Source organism: Cervus canadensis, chromosome X (genome assembly GCF_019320065.1).
Source record: "Cervus canadensis isolate Bull #8, Minnesota chromosome X, ASM1932006v1, whole genome shotgun sequence".
NCBI lineage: Eukaryota > Metazoa > Chordata > Mammalia > Artiodactyla > Cervidae > Cervus > Cervus canadensis.
The window spans coordinates 116,050,644-116,078,635 of record NC_057419.1 but is presented as its reverse complement, the minus strand read 5'-3'; the positions used below and the strand labels follow the sequence as shown (position 1 = coordinate 116,078,635).

The window sequence follows — 27,992 nt, the reverse complement described above, 5'->3', positions numbered from 1 at the left end:
TTTGGCCATGTTGCACAGCTTGCAGATTTCAGTTCCCCCATCAGGAATTGAACCCAGGCCATGGCAGTGAAATCATGGAATCCTAACCACTATGCCACAAAGATCAAATAAATGGTGGAGAAGGGAAAGTTCTCCTTTACACTACAAATGCCAACTAAGTGTAGAAGGGATAATGGAATTAGAGAGTCACCATTGGGTAGTGATCATAACGCTAGCATGCAAGAAAGATCAATGGATACAGAAACTAGTGGGGGAAAGTCTGATGAGAAAATTGGATATGTATATAGTCTCAAAGTACCTCCACACAAAATATTTTACAAGTTTCAAAGGGAAAATGCTAACTGTACAGTGGAGAAATACAGCAGACATCTCCTTCACCGAAGGATTGACGGTCACCAGTGACAGGACAAAGCGACACCATGGGCCTCCTGCAATGATCTACTGAGAACACACCCCCACTTCTGTGGTTATTTCTGCCCAAAATGCATAAACCTGAATTTAATAATGAGGGAATATCAAACATAAATAGAAGGACATTTTTCAAAATAACTGACCAGTACTTCTCAAAACTTTGAGGATCACAAAAGACAAGGAAAGACTGGGGGACTTACAGATTGAGGGAGACTAAAGACACATAATGACTAAGTGTAACACATAACCCTTGGTTGAATCCTAGGCCAGAAGAAAACTTTTTTCCTTGCTAAAAGAGCCTTATTGGGCCCAAAGGCAAAATATGAACAGGGTCTATACACTAAGTGGGATAGTTTTATATCAAGGTTAATGTCATGATTTTGAAAGTGCAATGTGATTACATAGAATGTCCTCATCTTCAGGAAATTTACACTGAAGCACTTAAGAGTAATGGGGTATCATGTCTATAACATTCTCAAATGGTTCAGAAAAAAATGTGTGACACACACACATACATAAAATAAAGTGTGAGGAATAAAACTAATGTGGTTAAATATCAACAACCAAGGAATCTGGATGAAAAATATATGGGAGTTCTTTGGGATACTCTTGCAGCTTTTCTCTAAGTGGGAAATAAAATACTTGATATATTAATATTTTTTAAATACTGAAAAGAAAATTGAGTGTTTAAAACCCAAGTCATGCATGAAAGGCTTTTATTTTTTCGCCTGTCTCCCCACTCCCATCTTGTTCCAAAAACAATGCAGAGTCTTATGAATATGTAAAAAAAACATAAGATAAAATAAATCCAAAACAAGTAAAAAATATGTGTGGCCTTGGCAAGAACCTTCTAAATTGTCAAATTCTACAAAATGCTCTTGAAAATTTGACAGATTATGTGGAGAGATTTCTCTTTGTTTTGGGAAACAGCCCAAATTTCAAAACAACTATTAGTTCTTTTGTATTCTTGATATCCTTTTATTCAAAATTTCTCTGCAATCACACACAGAGAATGCAATATTAGGATATGGAGGCAGAGAATAGCAAGAATAAAAGAAATAGGCTAAAAATTTTACAGAATTTTATGCATGTGTACACACTTTATTAATTTTACATTCTAAGATATACACAAGATCAGCATTTCACAAAACTTATTATTCCAAAAGCAGTTATCATGAAACACAGTGATTATATAAGTCAATCAAGCAAAAAGAGCATCTATTAAATTTTCTTATCATGTCATCTCTTATACTTGTTTTCAAATAGAAGCTTGAAATATGATATAGTATTAGAATAGGAAGAGAGAATTTTACTTTATAAGAATGATCACTTTCCAAATATTAGACTTTATATAAAAATAAAGTACTGTCACCAAAGCTCATCTGAAGGCTAGCATCTCTTTTATTTATTCCAAAACAACCCCTGCAGAAACTTAACTTTCTAGTCACTTTAAATGATAAAAATGAACCTTGGCTTAAATAGTAAAGTGAATCATCTTGCCTCCTAGTTCTCAAACCAGTGGAACAGTTTCATTTTCCTATCCCAATTCTACCCCACCACAGAATTTCAGAAACAAATTTAAATATCATTACATTCTAAAGATTATGTCTTAAGAGTCCTAAATTAGAGCCAAAAAATGATGGCCAAATATGTCCCTTAAGGCAAAGAAGACAGTAGAGAGAAGGTGGATAAATATCCTATAGGAGAAAACCATCTCTCGGTATTATATAGGCAGAAACTCTTAACATGGTTCTTTCATAAACAGAATAAACATACTGCATACCATTGAAGTAATTTTTCTTTAAAATGGCATCCTAGAGAACAATCTTCATAATATATATATTCATGTTAAGTTTGAAGGATTATGGATTTTGCACAGGTGAAAGCCAATATGAGAGATAAAGCCATTAATGGCCATGATGGTGGTTATCACAATTTAAAATAAACAACACAGCTGATGCTGTAACGGAATTAATTACTGCAAGCTAAGTGATGCTTTCCTATAATTCAGAGAGAACAGGCTTCCCTTCGAGCCCTACAGTATCACTAGTCTGTGAGCACCCTCAAAGCACATCATCTTCCCTTAAAATTCAAGGATCTTTGCCTTCAAACGACACAAATGCAGTAGTTTTCATTTCTTACATTCATTTAAAAATGGAATATTATGGTCCTAGCAGGCAAATTTGCATGTCAAATACAGACAACCCAAACACGATGTCTGAACACTGTAAGAAATCTATCACAACAGACATTTTGCACAGTTTTAAATAATAAATAACACAGCAATAGATTACACTCAGGTTTTTAAAACAGCTCTATCGCGATTTTCCTCTTTTAAATGTTAAATAACTTATGGTACTGCACATTTACTACCATGTACACTGTTGACAGCTCAAACAGCTTCTTAAAAGCAGACTGCACAATGACACTGACTTTGGTAGCTCCTAAAAGCTTCCTTGACCTTTTATTAAACTGGATTCTGATTCTGGTGGCAACACAACAATCAAAATACAATCAACAGGACCACTCACCACACGACAAAAACAAATGACTCTAATGACAAAAAAGTAGTCAGAAAGAAGCAGCAATAGAAACAACATGTAGCAATCAGACACATAAAGCCCCTTTTCTACCCTACCTTAAGATAAATAGCTTATAACAGCACAACATTGAACCCCAAGGCCCTTCAGGCCTCATTACACCACCAGAGACAAGCTGTCAAGCTCCATGTATGCTTTTCTACATAGTGGTTTGTATGTAAATAACTATTCATTCATTTGTAGGTGCTCCACACATCTGGTCAAGGCAGGAATTTCTTCTCCTTGAAAACACCACCTAGAAACATTAACAATATTTTATATATTCCTTAGGGCAACAGGTTTGAGGAGAACAATATCAACTGGGGTAGCTAAGTCATAAGAAGCTGTGGTGACTAAATCCAGCATCCTGTAAGTCTGTTTACATTCTCAGCACTATCATCAATCCTCACATCCTATACTCCAATAGCAAAGAAGCGATATGGACAGTAATGAGAGCAACGACATGTTTTTTCCCTTCTGTGAGAAATGGCAAGGAAGCGGGTCAAACAGGAAAGGGAAACAAAATAATGTACTTTAAGCTGATGCAGAAAAATAAAAATTTGATATCATCAAAAGCAATTAATCTAATATTGTGAGGTAAAGAGATTTGAGACTTATGTAGTTAAAAAGAACAAAAAAAAATCTCTCAAGCAAGAGAATTTCTGATCAACTCCAGCTGTCATGTCACTGCTGGGGAAAAGAACCATTATCAAAAATACATATTAGTGCTTTCCTTAAACTATAGACTCTAAAATAGGTGCTCTTTGAAGCACTGAGAAATTTTACATATATATGTATATACTCTAAGCAATCAAAAATGAGTATTTGAGATTTCATCACTAGCTCAAAATGAGATCAGCATAGAGAGACATAAGTAAGGTTGCTACACTTATAAAATCAAACTTTAGAGAAGAGTGGTGCCAAAAAATAACGGCATCAAAATGGTTTATATCAGTAACACTTTAATCCTCATTATGGATCAAAGTTCTCTGCGTTCCTCCCTGAATGTTTTATGCAGGAAACAGCAGTTAGAACACTGAATCAGAAATGGGTAAGTCACTTGGGTGAGAGATCATCCATCAAGATGAACGGAGAGCATGAATTGGAGCATGCTACTGGAGCGTCTGCGGTTGTGCTGCCTTTAGCCAGCGATTCTGAGGACAAGCCACTGCCGCTATTACTGCCATCCAAAATATCTGAACTGAGGACAAAGCAAAAAGAATTATAAGCAGATGCATCTATCAGGGTAAAGGCAAACATAACATGCAACGACATGGTTTCAAGAACTCATGGATCAGTACAGCACTGGTAAATCATAAAAAGCATAAAAGCAACAGCAAAACTACAGAATGTCCTATGTTCAGATACCTGAGAGAGGACAATGTCACAGAAATCCCAAGTCAGACACTCAAGGCTCTTTATTATTTGGGTGCTCTCCTGGAGGCACTGGAAGGTCCAATGTACCAGTGAGTGTTCCTCCGGATGTGTCATGGTTTTTGTGAGGGAGTTCCCCTACCTTCAGTTCAAGAGATTTCTACCTTTATGTTTCTTTTTAACATTATTTTTTATCTTCATATTAATATTCTTACCTTCCTGTCAGCCTTTGAGTAAGAGGAAGGGTTACTCTTGGAGGTACCCTGGACTGTTAGAAGTATTCTAGCAAGTATACTGCTTCACTGTCCCTCCATTCCCAAACCATTTTTCCACTGCTCTGGATTTTATCACTTCCCCACTCTCAAGAGGTACTAGATTCAAAGACACATTTTTTTCCTACTCTCCTCCATCATTTGCCTCTTATGTTCTGATTTTATGAATTTCTTTGACTATTTCCTTTCCTCTCGCTTTCAAAACGCAAATGTCTCCCTCCTATTCCTAAAAGGCTCCTTTCTTTAATTCCTTCAGTTACCATCCAGTCAAGCATTTAAATGGAATGCTCTAGATCCATGGTCTCAATACCCTCACAGACTATTTGCCTCTTTCATCCTGATAACTGGCTTCTGCTCCTATCCTTCCACTAAGACTCCTAATGTGGGCATCAAGAGCCTCTAGAACCCAGTCTGGGGATACCTCACCCATCCAGTCCAGGCAACCATGTCTCCCAACAATCAGGCTCATCTGCATCACTAATCTGGCTTCAGACTTTAGCAGCCACAATTCACAGCCCTCACAATCTGACCTCAGGCTGCCCTCCTAGCTGTGATTCCTGTCAATCCAACATGTAATCTCTATGCTCTAGATTTGGCCTGAATTCACTCATTCACTCACTTCACTTCTTCTGTATTTACTGACTACCTGCCAAGTGCAGAATGTATGCCAGATATCAGAAATACAAAGGGGTATAAGACACACATGATCCCTGCCTGCATCTAATTTACAGTATAGTACAGGAGACACTTCCCTGGTGGCTCAGAGAGTAAAGCATCTGCCTTCAATGCAGGAGACCTGGGTTTAATCCCTGGGTGGGGAAGATCCCCTGGAGAAGGAAATGGCAACCCACTCCAGTATTCTTGCCTGGAAAACCCAATGGATGGAGAAGCCTGGTGGGCTACAGTCCATGGAGTCACAAAGAGTTGGACACGACTGAGTGACTTCACTTCACAGGATACACAGACTTAAATAACCATACTAATAAATATATAATTAGAATTTGTGATCAAAGCAGGAAAAGATGCAAGGGGTTCTTAGAGTATACAACATGGGTGAGCAGATCTAATTTGGAGGAATACGGAGAAATGAGGCTCCCTCAAAGTGATATTTGAGCAGTCGTCTGAAAGATGAGTAGGCATTAACTGGGTAAAGTTGGGGAAGAAGCATGGGTATGCCTAGGAGCAAAAAGCAGGATACTGTTGCTACAGTACAAAGAGTAAGAACATGATGAGAGAAAGCTGGTGAGGGAGTCAGGCAGTTTTAGGATCTACACAGACATATTTTTTATTTTTTTAACTTTTGCCCCCACCACGAGGCTTGTGGGATCTTAGTTCCCTGACCAGGAATTGAACCCAGAGCCTTGGCAGTGAGAGCATAGTCCTAACTGCTTGACCACCAGGGAATACCCATACTTTTTTATTTTTGAAAAGGAAACAAAGCAAAGGATTGGAGAAGGAATTGTGAATCAGCAAGTATGGGTTCTAGTTTAGGTTTGATCATTAGTTCCTTTGCAAAAGCCCATCCTGATCTAAATTGCTCTGAGACTAAGTATTGTGACTTTAACAGTAATGTTTTTATAAATTTCCAAGTTAAAATATTTCCATTGTTAAATAACCTATGGTTCATTTAGAAGTTTCTGGGCTCTGTACCACCCTTAATAAAACGTAACTTTCCCTAACCCAGTTTCTCTACTCTTCTAGTTTCCTTCAAAATGTCATTTTTTTCTATTGCTTGTGGATTGTTTTCAGGTGGAAACAGAATACAAATAGCCTTTGGAAAAGTAAAAATAAAAATGGAAACAGTATATTCCACAGTCCTCCTACTCTATGCTTACTGCTGTCAAATGCATCATTAATAATACCACTTTTAAGTAAGAAGTTTGGAAAATTTAGCTGGCTCTAGTAGTTTTTTCAACCAAATGGCAAAATGGGTCTAAAATATGAAATTATTCAAAGTACTGAAAAAAGTTGCACAGATAATCTAAGACATTGGAAAATCAAAAGACCTTTATATTTGCCTTTGGAACATATGTGATTTTTCCTCCTGCAGCATTTTGCCTAGACTAATATTAAAATGAATTTACTTTCCTAAAGCACATATTGGCTGGGAAGCCGAAGGACACGCTCTCTGCTAGTTGGCAGGAAGAAACAGGCTTGGATTAACATTTGGCCACCAAGCAGATAATCTGAATATAAATACTTTCTTATTCTAACCAGACTGATGGTGTGCCCTGGGTTAAAAGATTCCATTTGCAATAAAACCTGCTTGCTTAGGTGAATCTATATTCATTCAAAAACACAGAACATGACTCATGCTATGAAATCTGGTCTTCTGACACTGTTGATTACCTTAAAGAAATAAGCTAACGGGGACGTTTACCAAAAAAAAAAAAAAATGAGTCTGAACATTTCACTTCATATATATTTTTTTAGGAATTTCTTCTCTGCTATTAAGTATAAACATATATAATTTGTTTCATTGACAAAGAATAGCACACTTGCACTTTGTCTACAGTGCAACTTAGATTCAGAGCCTGGTAAACCTTTAACCAGGTATTTTCACTAAACTAAAATCTAGTTTCTCTTCTAATTAACCCGGCACTACTATACATGGTCCTAGAAGCAGTGACTACAGGTCACAGATTACACATTATTAATATATTCACAAGCAAGGCTTATGTGATTTTTCAATCCATAGAGAGATCACTGTACAAAAGTGATTTTCAGTGTCTGCTGTTAAACCTTCTACTAGGGCTTCAAAAGCAAAATGTATGGTCCAATTTAAGTTTCTCTTTTTATTCCCCAGTTTAAGCTCTGGTGGAGGTGCTAATGAGCCTTAGACTAATGGCCCAAAGCCAAACAACGGCAGGAAAGCAAAGGACCTAAATAATTCAAATTGGACATAAGAATACATGAAACAAAAGTAAACTAATTCATTCCAGCCACTGACTATACAAATTGAGGTACTATTTGAACCACACCACCAAAAATACTTATGACTGTTAAAGTAGTACTCTCTGTCTAAAAAAGCTAAGGGAGAAAGGGAAAAAGCTAAGGAAATTATTAAAGCATTCAATGATAAAGTAACAACAAAACCGGGTTGTCCAGTGTGACTCATGCTACTATCCATCTGGCTGAACCACTCTGACCTTGACCAGTCAGTAAACTGGGTTCTATGAGACCAACGGCAGGTAGGTAAATGTGTTAGAAATCAGCCATTGCCCAGCAACCCCAGCACAGATTTTAGCATAAGGTCAGGGCATCCCCTGACCCCTTGGTGGGGGTTAACCTGGTCCATAGTGTATGTTCTCTGGTCTCTACTAGCTTACCTTATGAAAACCCAGCATTATCTTGCTATATAACCTCTATGTTTTTGAGATCATTAAATATGATCATTTCCACTGTCACTTTGGGGACAGGAGTTTAAAAGTATCAGCACATAGGGATGTAATGTACAACATGATAAAGATGATTAACGCTGCTGTGTGTTACAAATAAAAGTTCTTGAGAGTCAAATCCTAAGAGCTCTCATCAAAAGGAAAATTTTCTTTTTCTATTTCTTTAATTTTGTATCTACAGAAGAAGATGCATGTTCACTAAACCTACTGTGGTCGTGATTTCATGATGTATGTAAGCCACATCATTATTCTGTACACCTTAAACATATACAGTGCTGTGTATCAATAATACTCAATAAAACGGGAAGAAAAAATTTTTAATAAAAAATGCTCTTTAAAAACCCCAAACAAAAAGTATCAGCACAGAAGTCTAAGCTGCTCACATAAACAGTCTTCAAGTATAATGTAAACTTTTCTATCATCAAATCACAATTAAAACTTATTCTTTGCATGTCATATTGTCACGATAAAATTTTCTTGCCATGACACATAGAACATTAAAAATACTGTCAAAAATTACTAATATAATTCTAATGGAAAATATTAAAAAAAAACATAGAGGTAAGTCAGCAGTCATGTTAACACTAAAGCACTGGGCAAGAAATTTCATGGGAGACTTTTTCCTTTTTGGTAGGAGAAACAGACTATCACATAATCTTCACTATATGGTTAGCAGCTCTGAAAATGGCTTTATTTTACACAGCATGCCACAGACAGTTATATTCTCAGAAGAATGAGGAGCAGAACAAGAGTCCCCAGCATGCAAAAAGAATCAAAGCACCATGCAAAGGTGTACTTCCGAGGTACAGTCAAACTCTTTGATGTTCATAAGGACTAAATGCAGAATGACATAATCCTTGCCTTATGGTGGGCAAAGTTCCCCAGATTTGGTCAGCAAAGACTGCAGAATCTTTAGTAAAAAGTACATTTATAAAAAGGAGATCTACCATTCCTTTGCACAGCAGTTGGAACACTGGACACCAACTCCATATGAGTCCATACTCAAACTTCCCATTTAATTTATACTTCAAAAATATAAAATTTTACAGATCATTACTAGTATATAAACTTTAAAGTTTTAAAACCTATCTTTTCTTTGTGGAATGGGACAGGGAACAAACTATAATGACTGAAATGTTGAGATAATACCTACTAACGATCTGATACCATTTCTTCCCTAAAATGTATAAGAATGATTTCCTTTAGTTATTGAGTAGATTGTTATCCTTGGCAGCAGAAACAAGAACACAGCTAGTTCCTGTCTCTGTCCTCATTTCTAAGAATGTGCCTGATCAATGAAACTGCTTTTAAGAGACAGGAATAAAAAATTTTCTGCAAAAGCAGAATTTGATTTTTACATATCATGAATAACTCATTTTTAAATTCTCTTAACTATAGACATAAATGTCAGCAATCTCAGTATACAAGGTGTTCCAGAAGTCTTAGTGCAATTGTCAGCTTTAATATCCTCAGAAGTCCAGATGCTACAAACTTACTAAAGACACCATTTGAAAAGTTTAATCACCTAAATATCTTTGATACTGAGTTTTGTGAATTTTGAGTATTAAATTTCTTTCTAAAAATTACGTGAGCTGTATGTTGGCTTATTAGCATTCTACGAGTAGCCATGAATAAAGCAAACCTCTCCAATGTGAGGCGACACTTTTTTTCTTACTGTTTTAGATAATTTGATTACTTCAAATTTATGACAGTCTATTAACCAGAAATTTTCTACTACTATTCCCTGTAGCAAAATTGTATTGGGTCTGCTTTCATTAACATTCTTATTAGTCCCAAATATGCCCATTTACTTTGCAGTAAAATTTTTTTACTATCATTATCACTTATTTATGTTTGTGTTATAAAGCTAGGCATTAATAAAACACAGCATTGTGCATTGTTCTTTAAAAATCTTAGTTCTAAAGGAGATGGATATTCTAGGAACAATCAATCAATTCTTGGCTGTTCCACTCCTTGCTCTTTAGTTGTGAATGATCTGCTATGTTATCTCTTTTTCATCTTCTCCCTTTGGCCTGTACATTATTCTTTGACATTCTAACAAAGTCAGTTAATAATGGAAAAGAGGCATCCAGAGGCAATACTTTTTGTGTTTACAGAGCAAGAGTGCTGATCTTCCCAAGACTCCCACAGCCAGTCACACGTCCACGGAGGACGGAGGTGGTAGCAACAGAAACAGAAGCCTCACAGGAGTTCCATGGTAGCCTAATGGTTAGAATTCTGGGCCTTCACTGCTGCAGCCTGGGTTCAACCCCGGGTCAGGGAACTAAGATCATACAAGCCATGTGGTACAGCCAACCAAACACAGAAGCCTCACAACAGTCACCATCATAGACAGCTTAGATTGTGCTGCTCAGAGGAATAAACATCTGAACAAAAGGAGAGGACCCTTGGTAAATAACATACATTCTCTTTTCCTTCCTTACTTGTGTGAACCTGTTTCATGGCAGTGAGCACAGTCACCCTATGACAATATTAAAAAAAAAAAATCACCTTGCCCTGTATGTTTTTAACTTGGTGAATGCTTTCTGATCTTTTAACATGAACTTGGTTACTTGGTTAGTAACTGGGTAAGCAAATCTATTTATAATGTCATATGCCTATATTAAAACCTACTTTACCATAAAAGTGATATGCAGTTTCCACTCAGTATAGAGTTTCACCTGCTAGTCCTCTCAACAAGCTTTAGAAATTTTCTCTTTGCAATCATCTACATACCTGGAAAGGCACTCTATACCAAAATTAGCACACTAAGCTACCAAGGACAGACAGGGATGAGAGAGAAGAGAGAGCGGGGGCTGAAAATAGCTAGAACAATCTAAAAGGCATGTGTTCCAAGGTTAGAACAGTACTGATCAACGAGTCGAATCAGCCAGAATAATCTGTGACTTCTTGGTGAACAAGAAGCAGGGGTTATCTTGGACAAAACAATGAATAAGTGATTGGAAAGCAACAAGAGTCATTCTGTATAACTTATAAGTGGCTTACATACATCTTCCATTTAGAGAACATCATTCTTTTTAAAGTGAATGCCCTCTGGGGCTCTTTTTAAAAAAATCCTTAGCCATAAAACTCAGATCAAAAAGTTCTGAAAGGCTCTACACAATTGCATCTACAACATAGGTACTCAGCAAGTTGATAGAAGGGAGCTTCCCTGGCGGCTCAGACAGTAAAGAATCTGCCTGCAACGCAGGAGACCTGAGTTCGATCCCTGGGTTGGGAAGATCCCCTGGAAGAGTGCATGGCAACCCACTCCAGTATTCTAGCTTAGAGAATTCCATGGACAGAGGAGCCTGGCGGGCTACAGTAGTTCGTGGGGTCACAAAGTCAGACATGACTGAGCAACTAACACACATACACATGTGTGTGTGCACATATATACACATATACACAAGTTGATGGAAACGTACTTAAAGATTTCCAAATATCACCTGGCTGCTGCTATAATCCCTTCCCCTTCCTCCCAATACATGTTGGAATCCAAGTACTCAACTTTGGGTATAGGAAAAGAAGTTAACTTTGCACAAAAACACTCAAGAGCCTTAAGCTAAACTTCTAAACTCAGATGAGTCAAACTAAAAAAGAAGTTATGTGAACAGACCATAGGAATCTGGAAATGTTACTATTCAAGTGAGACATTAGGATTGTGACAGAATACCCCAAAATTTCCAAAAAAGATTTTATATCAACAGATAGTGCTATTTAGAAAATGCCCTGCTTAAGAAATGCTGGTATTCTCTGCTAAGTTCAAAGGACAGAATATTGGCTTGGCCAAAAATTTTGTTTCAATTTGTGGGAAAACCCAAATGAACTTTTTGGCCAATCCAATACAAAATGCAGGCAGAGCAGTTATAATTAAGGCACACTACCCAGGGCAGTCCAGAAACTCTTTCTCATTCCATCCAGCTACTGACACACTCCCATACCAACAGCAACTATTGAGAGGCTGACCTATCAGGAGCTAGGCAGGAAAGTGAAGATGTCAAAAAGGTACACACACTTTCAAAGGTAGCACTGACTTTCAAACAATCTAGTTTCTTACACTGCCTACACCTCCATGGAGATTTCACCTCTAGAGAACATGGATAAAAAGTTGAATATATTTTACATCACCCCAATATACTTTTGCTGTGGTTCTTTTCAAATACATCATCCCTTAATATCCTTGGGGTTTTATTTCATTTTTTACCATGAACTGAGATCAGACAATTGTGCAGCCTCCGGAGACAGCATATTGGTGGTGCCTTGGAAGAGCCTCTTGGGCTGGCTTTCGGTCTCCATTTCACCTAAAACAGAAAGAGGTGATGCTACCATAATGTGATTTTACAGATACAGGCTTGCTGCTAAAATGGGGTGATCTTTGTGTGACCAAAGATCAGAATACTTCAGGCTGTTTACTTGAAAGCTATTTTTCCACGTGCTTTAATGTAGAAGAAATACACTGCCACATAACCTCAACTAAAAAGTCAGCAGCCCTAAAAATACCTTCTCATTTATTGTACATAGCATGCTATCCACACAGTCAATTTCTTTAATAGAAGAGTAAAACACTGATTTCATTAGGCAAAATGAATCAAGACTAACCACAACAGAAAAAAAAGTATCCCCTAATAGCTGAAGCTCCCAGTGAATAACAATTTATGCTAGATGATTAGTAAGGACTCTTGATTTTATATATTTTAATATCAAAACATCTCCTGAGATGAAGTCAAATGGACTCTAAAGTATGCAGGCTGATAAAGAACATCCAAATCAAAGATTGCTTTAGGCTACTTAGTGAAAATGAAGATTAGAAAATATACAAGTTTAAAAGCACATCTGTAATTAAAAGCAATTCTTAATTAGTTCACAAAATTAATGCTGTACTGGCTACTTCAATCCTGTAGATTTTCTCAGAACTGGGGATAGAAACGCTTTACATTGGAAGAAATAACACTTAACATTTTGCCGCGGGAGACCAAAGACTAACAACTCTAAATTAGACAGAAAAAGCTCCTTTCCAAATAAGCTATGATTTAAAACACACACACACCTTGGTTTCAAAGCTCTTTATCTGAGCTTTAAAATCAAACATTAAAGACAATTTAATTCATGGGCTTATCTATACTCCATTAGGAAATTAGCAACCATGAACTTAAACCTCTACAAGAGTCTTATAATGGAAAAAGATCAAGGAAGAACAAACATAACATTCATTTTTTCCCCATATTATTAATTAATTCATATTATCTTTCCTCTGGAGCTATCCTGAAAATTACTGAAATTCAAGAAAGGTTATATTTTCATTTGCTTTTTTCCATGCTTTAATATGCAGCTTTTCAAAGCTGCTGCCAGGCTTTCAACACTTCATTAGCAAAAGACTTTAGCCCTTTTGAGCAAAGAATCCCTCCATCTGCTGGTATATTTTGGAATAGCTTTGAAACGGAACAACCAGATTAAGCTCCACCAACTTCCTATAATATATTTAAAATTAATACTAATAACAATACTAGCTTTAATTTCTAAGCTTTACTTTCACATCATAGCTCCTGAGAAGGTTCTTAGGATTGTAAATAATTCCTTGCAGCATTAAGGAAAAAGACTATTTATAAAGTAAAATCTATTCACTAAATACAAATCCTGTCACTGTATCAGCATCTGTTCCCCAGAGCACACCATCTTTAATTTTAAGTTGTCTGAAATATAGCACTTTTGAATCTGTGTATGATACTACTAATGGAAAGTTTTCACCAAAGCCGCAAGTATCAGTTTACCTGACATTAGAAGAGTTGATTTGTTTACTAGCCCTGGAGGTGATCTGCACACACACACACAAACTTACTAAATTGCTTTTTTAGAATTATCATTAAAACTCTCATTTAAAATGACATCCAACACTTGCAATCATGTGGTTATATCCCCAGGAAAAATGACTAAACCCGTGTTAAATTTCTTTGCCTTTCTTTAAATAGACTCCATTGGGTGCCCTCTATAAGCATCTAAAACTAGCGCTGAGTGAGATCATTTTCATTTAGTGCTTTGTGGTTTAAAATAATGTAATTAAAAGAGCACCCCTTGGGAGTTTGGGGCTGGTAGATGCAAACTATTACATATAGAATGGATAAACAACAAGGTTCTACTGTATAGCACAGAGAACTACATTCAATATCCTGGAATAAACCATAATGGAAAAGAATATAAAAAAGAATATATATATGTGTATAACTGAATCATTTTGTTGTACAGCAGAAATTAACACATTGTAAATCAACTAGACTTCAATTAAAACATAAATTAAATGAAGAAAAAAAGAAAGTGTATTTCTTATAAACCACACACACACACAGAGCACTCTATTATATCAAAAACCCTACAGAGACTTGAATGGGAGGCTGTTCTGTTTGGCAAGCCATCATTTGGTGGTGGCTTATATTTGAGCATACAGCATGAGTATGGACTTATTTGCTATGACATTAACACATATTTCTGCAACACATCAACTTATATCTCTTTTATATTCAGATTGCTGAGAGGCAAAATTTCTCAAACATATATTGATGATATGAATACGCGAGTAAGACTCAGTTATGAAGTGTAAAAAAAATATAGACAGTATCAAATAACTAATTCCCAGAATTTAAAATCAGCAAAGCATACATTGGAAAAGAATACTGCACTATTTCTTTAGAAAAAAGGAGTTAAGCTTTGAACTAATTTCAGACAGAAATTGTTAATTTGTAATTCAAGCTGGACTATGTTTAACAGCAGAAGGGTGATGCATACCTTTTCTTTTAAGAGGAGCAAGAACACTGGGCCTAATGCACTTGATTGGACTCTGGCTTCTCCTGCTTTAAAGAATAAACAGGATAACAGTAAGTACTTTTGGCAAATCAATACAATTTATAGCCATATAGGGAGAAATGGACAATATCTATGTTGTAGGTTGAGTAACTGAAATGCCAATACATGATCTGACCTGGCATATGACAATCTGGAATAACATGGCATTTTAAGCCATTTTAAAAAACTCATTTTCTAAGACAAAATATCCACCAACAGTTGTTTTTTTTTAAAGATAAATCTTATAAAAAAGTTATTTGGGATTTTGACTGGTCTAACATTTTTTCCCTTACTTTTATAAAGAATACATTTCCATATGCATGAAATGTAAACTGAACATAAACTGGCACTATGTCTCAAAAATTAAATATGGTAAAATGTTAACAGTGAATATATAGGTGGTAGGTATATAGATGTTCACTGTGAAATTCTTTCAGCTTTGCTCTTTGAAATTCCCATAATAAAATGCTGAGGGAAAAGTTCACCAGAGAGACAAATCTAATGAACAGCCTTTCATCCACATTGAAAAAGCAGGTTTACTTACGTGGAAAAGCGTCTTGGGCTAGGAACGGGACTTGGTGGTAGCCCGCTGCTGCTCACAAACATCTGTAAGGATGGTGAAAAACATTGCTAGGAAAAAACATATATTATAATAGTTCTAGTATTCCAGTTTTCAAAAGATTCTTCTCAAAATGACAAAAACAACATTTTAAAACTACTTACCTGTCTCTCATATATGTCTATGAGAGAACAGATAGATGGATAGAGTGACAGATTTTTTTCTCAAATTACTACCATAGACTTCAATTAATTTTCCTTCCAGTCATTGAATTCATCAAAAACTAGGTGATTTGTGTTTGTGTATTGTTCATTTTAGAAAGTAATCAGCTCAGTGTGTGAAAGAGTTAATATCTTATCAATGAACCTACCTTTCCAAATCCTCTGGTGGGTGATGGTGCTGGAGAAACTGGAGTGAAGTCAATCCTTTTAGGAGAATATAATTTCTCCTGCTTGTCAAAATCACTATCACTCTGTAAAAAGAAAGTGTTATTTCCTCATAATTCACAAGTCAACACATCACTGTTCTCTACTACACAAACACACCTACACTTTTACAGATATATACTCCTAAAAGTTGTAATTTCATATTCTGGTGGGAAAGCAGAGATCAAATGCTGAATTCAAATTTGGAAACAGGAGGGCCAAAAGTGAATGAAGCCAATAAATAATACACTGGGCTCTAGAAAATAAAAAAAAACAAGCAGATATGTGAAAACTTTACCAGGCTCAAGCTCTCATCCCATGACTGGCTTATCTGCATTGCAGTTTGCACTTCTCTAAAACAGACAAAAATGAACAGCCATCAGAGCTTGTAAACAAGACATACCTTAGGCCACACCCTGCTCTTGTGAAGCACTAACCTTTCGTGTGCAGTTTCTCTGTTCATTATGTCCATGCCTTCCTCCTACAAAGACAAACATGTGCTGAAAACAGAATATTTATCCACACAGTTCTCTATTTCCAAGGAAACGAAAAGGACCTTTCTACTTCATTTGACATCATCAGAGTACAGCAGGACTGACATTCTAAGATTGTCACCCGTGCCACATCTGTATTTCATCTGCCCACTCAGAAGAATTTTAACCTGTTTATAACTAACCAGAGTGGCAGTCTGACTCACTTTTAATACCTAATTCTCCAAGATGAAAATAAAACCAAAATGCAAAATGCAGAAAATTACAGATCTGAGCCAGTAAGTAAAATATACCCTTTTGATTTGATGCAGTCTGCTGCTAGGAATCCGATTAGGTGAGGTTGACAGCAACTGGAAAGAAAAAGTGAACATTTACTATTTTTTGAATCACAAAGCTGTGGTCTGCTCTCAGTGCCAGTGTACAACCTCTTCCTAGATAATTTTTCATATTCTTCTGAGAAATAGAGCTCTTTAAATCACTGAACATTAATGCACTAGAGAGGCAGTACATTCAGTCTTTAGAAAGTACACCAGGTGTCCAACCTCAAAGCACCATCTGTCGCTAGACAGGCACTGACTTTAACATTTTTCCCAAATGAATGCAGAGCTGTGTACATTTATGTAAAAAAAGACTCCAGGTCTTAGAAATAGCCATTACCCCACTTAACTAAAATAAGGAACTCTGTATGAGGGGAAAGCAAAAACCCTGATTCTATTCATTTTTATTACCAATGCACCAATGGAGGAAGATGAGCAAATAAGTCCAATAAAATATTTTGTCTAATTTGAACAAACTCTGAGAGATAGTGGAGGACAGAGGAGCCTGGTGTGCTATTGTCCATGGGGTTGCAAAGTGTTGGACACAGCAACTGAACAACAATAATATTTTATTTACAGTTAATGTTTACTGAAACACTTTAAAAAACTGCAATAAGGAGATTTTACTTGCATGATCTAAGTCAATTCTAAAATTTGATCATTAATGTTATCACCACAACGCTTACTGGTTCAGAAAAAAAAATCAATGTAGAGGCAAGGTGCATTTTAAAGATAACTGTTGCTTTCCTTTAGATCATTTTTTAATAACACAAAGATGAAATGATCTGGGTACCAAAATACGTTCCTTCAAAAATCATCATGATCTGATCATGAAATGTAAGGTAAAATTCATACTAACATCTTACGGCAGGGGGATGATGAAAGGTGAATGAATCTGTAGTACTATAAAGCCAAATATGACAATTATCCTGCTGCAAGAGGCCCTACCCTATCCAAACTTTAAACAATACTCCTGTGGCAAGTAGTATAAAGTAGTGATATACTAAAAAACTAAGTGTTTTAGGCAGAAGCTAATTCACATAAAATTTTTTAGTTATCCACAGAAGTAAGATTTTACCTCAAAAGAGATCCCTTCATTTCCCACCCCTTTCTTTTACTTCTTCCTCTCCTAGGCTTTGAAAAGAGAAAAATTTTACCAGTAAAATCCTTTTCAAAAGTATTTCTTTTCCATTATGAAAGTAATACATGTTTGTTGGTGAACTCTTGATAAGGTCATTTGAAAAAAATGCTAAGCTACTGGGCCAGTAAATAAGGCAGGCAAGACTCCATCAGGACAGCAGGGCAGAGAGCATGAACGGGTCCGTCGGGGAACAAAAGAAACCCCAAAGGCAGCAAAATAATCAGGAAAGCCAAAGGACTGCCAGAAGCTGACTGCAGAGAAAGTCACCAGTTTAGATGGTAGGTCTACATCCTACACAACTCACCAATTTGAGACAGGACTGGAAAGTTGACCCAGAAGAGGGACACAGCAGAGCTGCGTCTGGTACCAGCAATGAGAGCAATGGATAGGGCGAGGAAAAAGCCAAGAACCTCAAGGAAGTGCCAGTTAATGGTGTGAAATAGAGCAAAGAGCTCAAGTGGGACCAGAAAAGAGGCCCCTGACACTGTTGGACAAGTGGGTGCTGGGGAGTTTTACAGGATGGTTTTTAAATGGAGTTGTGGTGTCGTGAGATTATAAACTGGATGAATTATCGGCAAGGAATGAGAGGCAGTTGAGGGTGGATTCAGCTTTGAAAAAACTCTGAGAGAGGAAGGGAAAAAGGCAAGGACAGACCTATGAAGAAAGAGGCTTGTTTTTCAGATATGGGATGTGTGAGTTGCGAGAAGGCAGGAGGGAAAGAGCCAGCAAGGAAGGGACAGAGGATACAAGATAGAGCAGAGAAAACAGACTGAGCAAAGGTCCACGGGAGTCCAACAACTTCCCAACCATTAGCAGAGAGTTCCCTGTGTGAAGGGAAAGACTTCCAGGAGAAGGAAGTCACTGGTTATCTAAGAGAGGTGTCTGCCATCTCTGTGAAGTGAAAAGGCTCAGGTCGTCTGCTGAAAGTACAAGCAGGTGAGACAGGAGGACTACCATTTTCGAGAAGATTTTGAATATTGCTTGGAGAGCAACATGGGGCCACTGGTTCCTTGAACCCAACAATCCAGGAAAGAATGTACTGCTTGCCTTTCAAAGGTCTAATTCCTCTCAATTCCTATCTGGAATGAAGGCAACACTTTCCCCCTGGTCACCAAGAAATAAAATATCTGAGTACACCTTCCCTCTGCCTTTCTATCTAATCAGCAAATCATGAAGATCCTACTTCTGCATGTCTCTTTCATCAGTTCCCCAACCGTACCTCTTTCCATTTCAGTCTGCAACACCTCACTTTGTGCAGGTTAAGATGGGACATAGGTAAGTATATTAAGATCTGTAGAGCTTGTGGTGACATACTACATATGGTGTAATCAATATTATGAAAAAAGTAGCCAAAGGGTGCTGGGGAAGGTGTCCTAAACCAGAAAACCAGAAAGGAGAAGGGGAAAGACTGAAGAGAGCATAGGGATCAATAAAGAAGAGTGCATCCACACATCCCTTCAGCAAACTCATGCATTTCAGTGCAGCCAGAAGGAAGGCTATTAGTGAGATGAGCCCCAAATCATCTAAGAATCTTAGATGCTAAGAATCTTCACATCTTAGAAAACAACCAAGTGAAGTGCAGAGGGGCAAAATCATTTTCCCTTCTTCGCTATGCTATTGATATCAGGAACACAGCTGTAGAACATGTAGAAAGATTTTTCACATATACAGCAAAAACGAGTAGTTCTATTTTCTAGTATCCTTAGGGAAGAAGGTGCAGAAAACCAAACCTCCAGAGAGCTATCATTTCCCCCTTGAAGTATCTGTAGCCACTTTCACTGGAGATCTTAAAAGTGTTCTATTCCCCCCTCCCTTTCTTAAACAGATTTTACCAAACAGAATAGCACTGGAAGATGTCTAGTCTAACCCCAGCTCTGCCACTTACTAACCTGTGTAATTCGGAGCAAGTCACTTTGATCGGCTGAGTCTTAGCTGCTGCCTCTTTTAATTGGGAAAAACATCTTTTGCCCTGCCTACTTCATAGGGGTTTCTATGAGAATTAAATGTGTGAAAAGTACTCTGTAACATGTAAAATACCATATAAGTGTAAGTATTACTATGGTTTAAGAAAAGGTTAATGACCCAGGTATTGTAGGAACATCAATTATTTTACAGTTCGATGCCAGTGACACCCTCAGGGTCTATTAACAGGCTCTCAGCTCTAATACTAAGCCACAGACTAATTTTGTAAAAACCTCTATCTGCTTTTCAGTCTTCCCATCTCCTCCCTTGCTAGCAGCTGTTAATACACCTTTAACCCAAATGTACTTCTTCTGATTTGCTGTTTCTCACACACTACTGAGTTCGAAGCTTATTATAATTGTGCATAAATTTTAGATGATTCAGAGGTCAGAGAGCCTCTCCTATAAATAAAATGATGAACCTTTGTGCACAGACTATGGAAATCTGGTTCAGCCATTTAGAGGCCTATTTGCTTACACCTCATACCTTCCGGGGCACTCCAATTACTGGATAAGTGGACTCCACATGTGAAGGGCTACTATATAAAAACCTCTTCATAATTTCTCCCACCACGACCAACTAAAAAGGTGATCCGTGATGGTTCTGGCTATATAGACCAGTCACCATCAGCACCTCTACTGGGAATGGAAATACAAGTATTTTCAAGTAGACTTTACTGTAAATAGATGGCTCTGTCCAACAAAAATAAATTCTTTGCTACCATATATATGATTTTTGCATCCTAGGACAAATAAAGACCTGTTCTCAGATATAATTAGAAGTTAATCCTGACTTACCTCTGAGCTTCCCTGGTGGCTCAGATGGTAAAGAATTCGCCTGCAATGCAGGGGACCAGGGTTTGATCCCTGGGTTGGGAAGACTGCCTAGAGAAAGAAACGGCAACCCACTCCAGTATTCTTGCCTGGAGAAATCCCATGGACAGAGGAGCCTGGTGGGCTATAGTCCATGGGGTCACAAAGAGTCAGACACGACTGAGTGACTAACACTTTCTTACCTCACAACCATGATGCAAGTAGTGACAAAAAACAATGAACAGTGTTTAAAAATACCAAGTCCCACAGTCAAGAAAAATTTTTAACCAGATTTCCTTTTTGCGCCAAAAATTGAAAATGGCCACAGCATAAGCAGTAAACAAGACAGGTAAAATCATTTGTTTCTTTCCTAAGCAGTGGTGCCTGGCACATCATCTCAAGAAAGAACAACATTTGAAAGTGTCTCCTCCAATCCCAACCACTAAGGATACTTACTCCTATACTTACCAAGTTGTGACGACTCATGACAGTTGTACTATTCCTCCGAGCTCTAAACGCGTAAGGCTGAAAAACCTGTGAAAGGTCACTGAAAAGTAAAAAATAAAATGATTTATGTCTTCTCATATAAGATATCCTTCGGCTGTATGAATGCCAGTTCTCTGGTTAACACTGAAGTCTTCGATGGCCCCTCAACTCCTCACCGTCCTCTGCAGAACGTCCCCAGTGGTGTGCTGTGGAAGAGAGTCTGCCTGAGATACTGATCTCCTCTGGGCTGGGGGACAGCTAGAAGAGGTATGGGGCGGAGCTCCAAACTGGTTGCCTCCAGTTCCTTCTGGTCAGAATTCACGCCCCCAAACCAGTTACCACCAGATACCAGTAGCCTCATCTGTTTACCCCAGAGGACCTACCTGTAAACGTTACTGCCTACGTGTGCTGTCACGTGAGTAGGGCTGGGGAGCCCTGATGCTCAGTAGGAACCCTATCAGCACATCTCCCGCTATTGCCCTAAACACCTGTGCTATTCTGGAACCCTGCTATTCAACTACATCAACAGACCTGGAGATTTGCTCACGTTGCCCCTTCTGCCTCAAATGCCCTCCCTCCCACCACTCTCTGTCAAAACTCTTCCCATCCTTCAACAGCCATCTCAAATGCCAGACCCTCCACAAGCCTCTCCTCATTCCACAAACCTAATGCTACCATTCCCTTCTTTATACCCAAAGAGTACAATGGGAAACCAGATGCTTCTTGAGACACTAACTTCACCTTTTATTAAAGGCAAGTGTGCATGTGTTTTAAACCCCCTGGGAGAGGTGTTTTGGTCACCCTTGCAGTCCTGAGCAGAGTGCCATGCCCAGGACAAGAGGTGAAGAAGGATTTTCAAGGCCGAACTGGATTGGGCTTCCAGGGATGGTGGAGATCACCTAATTCAGCTCTCTGAAATTTTAAATTAGAAAACAGAGACTCAGAAAGGCTAAGTGACTCATTCCTGATCATAGCCAGTTAGGGAGAAAATTGGGACTAGGCCTGGTCACCTCACTCTTTCTCCTATCACATCATGCTACCTTTCAAATAATTACTTAAATCATGAAGCAAAAAAGCAGCCTGTTATTTCTACAACAGTCTAAATGCAGGTCAACAGGATCACCCTAGTCCCCAGCAACTGCTGGCTTACAAGATTAAAAAAAATACCAATTTATTTCTATAGTATCAAAAATAAATGTAGAGCCGAGGACACAATTAGGAAAGCAAAGAGTCACTTTATCATTCCCTCAATGTTGAAATATAATAAAAGACAAAAGGTAAGTCTGTTTTTTTCCCCAAAATAAGGATATCATAATCAGTTTGATAGACAAGGATTACCTTTCTCTTTGCCTTCACTGTGTTTGATTAGTGTTTTGGCTAATTCTACTCCCATCCCCCTTTTTTGGAGTCATTCCATTTCTACAGGGTCTCACAAATTGGCTTTAAAATGAATTGTCTAATTACAAAAGTGAAATGTAATAGGCTCAAGAGGTCTGCCAACCTAACCTTCACTATCACAAGAGTCTGCCTTAAAATAGACCCTCTGGTGACTTACTGGCAGGAAAACACAAGACCCTACCACTAAAATTCAAGGGTCAATTCTTTCTATTGTTTTTGAAAACCTGCACTTTCACTGACCTAAGCTATATGCCACCCTTCTTTTTTTTATTGACTGGAATGAGTTTCAGGCATTTTTAGGATCTGAAAACATTATGACAAATCTGAATCACTTAATAGGACATGAATGTGGCATTTAATTACAAATTATTAGATAAACTGTAATTTATTGAAGTAAACCTCTGTTAACGCCAGGGTTCCTAAACTAAGCTTAGAAATAGCAGCTCTTAAGAGACAGGTGTCAAGTTGCAATCCTAGTTCCAGGGGCTTCAGTCTGACATTAGGTGGTGTAAATTAGGCTGGGCAAGCAACCTGTTAGAAGAGCCAGAGTCCTGTTTTAGTTCCTTTGAGAGGGGCCAACAGAGCCCCAGGTAGAGAGAGCCCCATTTTCCCCACACTGCCCAGAGTTTAGGGTCAAACTTTCACTCCACCTTGGGACCCAAGTCACTGTCAAGCAGACAAGTCCCCACCCCCTCAGCGTGGAGAACTCATATGAGCTCCAACTCTCACTGGAGGAAAGGAAGACTGCTTGCAGCGGGTCGAGGAGTTCCTGAACCCTGCACTCCATCCTCCCCAACCCTCCTCACCTGAGCCCATGGATCAGGGGAGCGCTGTTGGATCTCCTGAGGGTGCCCCCATCAGATGTGTCAGGCTCAAAGTCCAGCTCCATTTTCTCGTGAGCCATGTCGGAGACTTGCATGCAGCACGCGGACCGTGCTCTGCTCCTGGTGCTTAGCTATGGACTCCCAAGACTCTCACTGCAGGACTGAGCTGCTGGGGACTGGCAGCTGGGGGCGGGGGCTAAGGGGCGGAGGCTTGGGGGCGGGGGCGGGGGCAGGGGCGGGGGCGGAGAAAAGCTGGAAAGGAGGAGGAGGGAAAGAGGATGATGATGATGAAGGGAGGCTGAGGGGGGGGGGATGGAGAGGTTGTGGTGGTGGGTAACAGAATCAAGGAAGACAGGAGGAAAGAGGGATGGAAGGAAGAGGGGAAAAGAGCAAGAGGGAGGGGGAAAGACAGACGGAAAAACAGGAAGACAAAGAGGGTAAAGGAGGGGGACAGAAAGGGGAGAGGAAGGAGATAGAGGGAAAGGAGGAGGGCAGGATGGAGGGAAAAGAGGAGCACGGGAGCGAGGGAAAGAAGGACGGGGTTTGGGAAAGAGGAGACAGGACGGAGGGAGAAGACAGGGGAGGGGTGTGGAAACTAGGCAGCGGCGGAACTCATGCTGCTCTGTCGGCCAACGACCTCGAGAGGGGCCGTGCTACAGATACCCGAGCTGCCCGGGAAGCAGTAGCACCGAGGAGCTGACAGTCGGGCAGGGCCCGGCCGGGTGGCCTCGGCGGCTCCGGCTCCCCATGCTTGGGGAGCCGGTCCAGCCCTTCATGCTCCGTGACCCGGTTCCGGAGGCTCCTCAGCCCTGCTATCGGAGCTGCTCCCCCTCCTCGCCCCCCCTCCCTGCCTGGAAGACAGGTCGGGGGTTTGGCCAGCCGCCGCCGCTGTGCCTGCTTTTCCTTTCTTGGGTTCTAAAGGCCCGGGGGAACCCCTCGGGGCCAAGACCGATATCTACAACCTGCAGCCTTTCACTCCTCCCACGCCTCCGAAGCGGGAACCTCTGCAAAGCCAGGTCTTCCGCGTCCGGGCACCCATTGGGTCCTGCGCAGGCGCCCAGAAGCGGCGCCAATGGGCCCGCGGGCACGGAGCATGCGTGGGAGCCCCGCCCCGCAAACTTCCTTCAAAGGGGAGGAGCGTTTCCAGGGAGCAGGGCGCTTTTCTCCTCTGCATTGGTCCCGGGAACCTGGCGCCGGATTTTGAAAAGAACCAATCCTTTGGAGACACTGGAGCACCGTCTTTCTGGAGGAGTTTGGGCCAGTATTCAAGAGAAAAAAGAAACACGTGATTTCCACGTTTTTTCGTTCCCAATTTGTATGCCCTGACATCTGTGATCCCCACTCATTTCTTAAATCCCTCGACCTTGTCGGTATTTATCTGGAGCAGATTTGTTAGATCATCCATTTGGGTGCACTAGCCCAAAGGAAGTGAATGGACAAAAGCAATGGGGTAAAAATAAAGAGAATCCAATGAGAGTTCCTATAGTTAATGAGAAGCACTCTCCTCCATTATGCAGTATATCAGGGAAAGTCCTGAAGAACCGTAACAGAACCAGCATTTCTTTTTTTCTTTCTAGGCTTTATGGAGACTTAACAGTCATGATTCAGCTTATGTGAGACCTGGAATCAAACTTATTTTATTAAACACCTACATAGCAGTTACTGTGTACTAGGCAATATTCTAAGAGCTTTAGAAATATTAACTCATTGAATCCTCACCACTTGAAGGACCCTGGGAGAGAGATGGCCACTGTACTGTGTTAATCATACATACCTAGAAAGTACAGGAAACTTAAAATGGAAATTTAAAAAAAGAAAACTTATCTTTTGCAGAAATAATTTTAGGAACTTCTTCAACTTAGTTGTACCATATTTAAACTTGCCAAGCTCAATTGTCATTTTATTCCTCAATGCTTATATGTTCTGTTTATAAAATGGGAGTTTTAAAACCACTTTTAGATAGTTTCCTTTATTTCTAAAATTTTATTACTAGTACAATTGCCTTACAATGTCTTAGTTTCTGCTGTACAACAAAATGAATCAGCTATAGTTATACATACATTCCCTCCCTCTTAGGACTTCCCTGATGGCCCAGTGGATAGGAATCTGCCTGCCAGTGCAAGGGACGCGGGTTTGATCCTTGGTCCGGGAAGATCCCACATGCCACAGGGCAAGTAAATCCATGCAGCACAACTACTGAGCCCATGCTCCAGCACAGGAGAAGCCACTGCAACGAGAATTCCCTGCACCACAACCAGAGAGCAGCCCCTGCTCACCACAACTAGAGAAAGCCCTCCTGAAGCAACGAAGTCCCAGCATAACCAAAAATAAATAAATAAATAAAAATAAGTAATAAGAAAAAGATTCCCTCCCTCTTGAGTCCCCCTCTAGGTCATCATAGAGCCCCAACCTGAGCTCCCTGTGCTATATAGCAGCTTCCCACTAGCTATTTTACACATGGTAGTGTCCAATATGCTACTGGGGAAGAGTGGAGGAGAACGACTACTAGCTCCAGAAAGAATGAAGCGGCTGAGGCAAAGTGGAAACGACACTCAGTTGCGGATGCATCTGGTGATGAAAGTAAAATCCAATGCTGCAAAGAACAGTGTTGCATAGGAACCTGGAATGTTAGGTCTATGAATTAAGGTAAATTGGATGTGGTCAAGCAGGAGATGGTAAGGATAAACATCTACTTTTTAGTAGGAATTAGTGAGCTAAAATGGATGGGAATGGGCAAATTTAATTCAGGTGACCATTATATCTAGTCCTGTGGGCAAGAATCCCATAGAAGAAATGGAGTAGCCCTCATAATCAACAAGAATCCAAAATGCAGTACCGGGGTGCAACCTCAAAAATGACAGAATGATTTCGATTTGTTTCCAAGGCAAGCCATTCAACATCATAGTAATTCAAGTCTACGCCCCTGCCACAAGAAGCTGAAATTAATCAGTTCTATGAAGACCTAGAAGACTGCCTAGAACTAATACCAAAGGAAAAAAAAAGATGTTCTATTCATCATTGGGGATTGGAATGCAAAAGTAGGAAGTCAAGAGACACCTGTAGTAACAGGAAAGTTTGGCCTTGAAGAACAAAATGAATCAGGGCAAAGGCTAACTGAATTCTGCCAAAAGAATGCACTGGTCATAGCAAATGTTCTTTTTCAACAACACAAGAGACAACTTTACACATAGACATCACCAAATGGTCAATACCAAAATCAAATTGATTACATTCTTTGTAGCCAAAGATGGAGAAGCTGTATACAGTCAGCAAAAACTGTGGCTCAGATAATCAGCTTCTCATAGCAAAATTCAGGCTTAAACTAAAGCAGGGAAAACCATGAGGCCAGCCAGGTATGACTTAAATCATATCCCCTGTGAGTATGCAGTGGAGGTAATGAATAGATTCAAGGGATTAAATCTAGTTAACAGTGTGCCTGAAGAACTATGAACGGAGGTCCATAATATTGTACAGGAGACCGAACAAAACCATCCCAAAGAAAAAGAAAAGCAAGAGGGCAAAGTGGTTATCTGAGGAGGCTTTACAAATAGGTGAAGAAAGAAGAGAAGTGAAAAGCAAGGGAGAAAGAGAAAGGTACATCCAACTAAATGCCAAGTTCCAAAGAACAGTGAGGAGAAGGCTTTCTTCCATGAACAGTGCATAAAACTAGAATAAAACAACAGAAGGGGAAAGACTAGAGATCCCTTCAGGAAAACTGGAAATATCAAGGGAACATTTCACCCAAAGATGGGCACAATAAAGGACAGAAACGGTAGAGACCTAATAGATGCCAAAGAGATCAAGAAGAGATGGAAAGAATACACAGAAGAGCTGTACAAAAAAGATTTTAATGTACTGGATTAATTAAATTAAAGATTTAATGTACTGACTGGTGTTGTCAGTCACCCAGAGCCAGACATTCTGGAGTCAAGTGGGCCTTAGGAAATAAAGCTAGTGGATGTGATGGAATTCCTGTAGAGCTATTAAAAACCCTAAAGGATGATGCCATCAAGGTGTTGCATTCAATATGTCAGCAAATCTGGAAGACCCAGCAGTGGCCACAGGACTGGAAAAGGTCAATCCTCATCCCAGTTCCCAGGAAAGGTAGTGCTAAAGAATGTGCTAACCATTGAACAATTGCACTCATCTCCAATGCTAGTAAGGTCATGCTTAAATCTTGCATGCTGAGCTTCAGCATTATATGAACCAGGAACTTCCAGATGTCCAAGCTGGGTTTAGGAAAGGCAGAGGAACCAGAGATCAGATTGCCAACATTCGCTGGATCATAGAGAAAGCCAGGTAATTCCAGAAAAACATATACCTTTGTTTCATTGACTATGCTAAAGCCTTTGACTGTGTGGATCATAACAAACTGTGGAAATCTCTCATAGAGAGACTCATTTCCCAGATGCTGGGAAAGACTGAGGACAGAAGGAGAAGAGGGCGTCAGAGGATGTGATGGCTGGATGTATCACTGATGCAACGGACATGAACTTGGTCAAACTTTAGGAGATGGTGAGGGACTGGGAGACCTGGTGTGCTGCAGTCCATGGGGTCACAAAGAGTCAGACAGGACTGGGTGACTGAACAACAACAGTGTACATATGTCAATGCTATTCTTCCAGTTCATCCCACCCTTCCCTTCCTAACCCCACCATATCCACATGTCCAGTACATCTGCATCACTATTACTTCCCCCAAAATAG

At 39.4% G+C, this 27,992-nt stretch overlaps 2 protein-coding genes and 2 non-coding genes across 16 annotated transcripts in view; all 4 read right to left on the bottom strand.

Annotated features, from left to right (window-relative positions):
• Positions 1-12,338, bottom strand: part of PLAC1 (placenta enriched 1) — a 213,453-nt gene extending 201,115 nt beyond the window's left edge. Inside the window, exon 1 of the mRNA XM_043458471.1 lies at positions 12,242-12,338. The gene's annotated coding sequence lies outside the window, so the exon portion shown is untranslated. The remainder of the gene's footprint in view (positions 1-12,241) is intronic.
• PABIR2 (PABIR family member 2) lies at positions 1,492-24,354 on the bottom strand. Of its 13 annotated transcripts, none has more exons than XM_043458465.1 (11): positions 23,269-24,354; positions 21,241-21,270; positions 21,047-21,125; positions 16,640-16,696; positions 16,293-16,336; positions 16,154-16,208; positions 15,801-15,902; positions 15,416-15,477; positions 14,815-14,879; positions 12,242-12,338; positions 1,492-3,246 (listed from the first exon to the last, which is right to left on the bottom strand). In XM_043458465.1, exons 1-11 carry the CDS (start codon positions 23,379-23,381, stop codon positions 3,177-3,179), a joined length of 774 nt encoding a protein of 257 aa, XP_043314400.1. In that variant the 5' UTR covers positions 23,382-24,354; the 3' UTR covers positions 1,492-3,176. The 13 variants fall into 13 exon arrangements, with proteins under 13 accessions (XP_043314400.1, XP_043314401.1, XP_043314395.1 ...); XM_043458466.1 differs by having other exon boundaries at positions 14,815-14,876; XM_043458460.1 differs by having other exon boundaries at positions 1,492-4,191; positions 14,815-14,876; positions 23,269-24,353.
• On the bottom strand, positions 8,661-8,800 carry LOC122436229. Its single transcript, XR_006267982.1, has one exon. It is a non-coding gene; the product is annotated as a small nucleolar RNA U109 (small nucleolar RNA).
• LOC122436228 lies at positions 12,476-12,619 on the bottom strand. Its single transcript, XR_006267981.1, has one exon. It is a non-coding gene; the product is annotated as a small nucleolar RNA U109 (small nucleolar RNA).
• Positions 24,355-27,992: the final 3,638 nt, after the last annotated feature.

Excerpts from the sequence above, each read along its gene's own strand:
- PABIR2 (XM_043458456.1), bottom strand. The coding sequence starts at position 23,381 with ATGCAAGTCTCCGACATGGCTCACGAGAAAATGGAGCTGGACTTTGAG. Across the intron at positions 21,271-23,268 it reads CCCCTGATCCATGGGCTCAG|CACACCACTGGGGACGTTCT; the intron begins GTGAGGAGGGTT and ends TCTCTTCCACAG. Across the intron at positions 15,903-16,153 it reads GGGATGAGAGCTTGAGCCTG|AGTGATAGTGATTTTGACAA; the intron begins GTAAAGTTTTCA and ends TTCTTTTTACAG.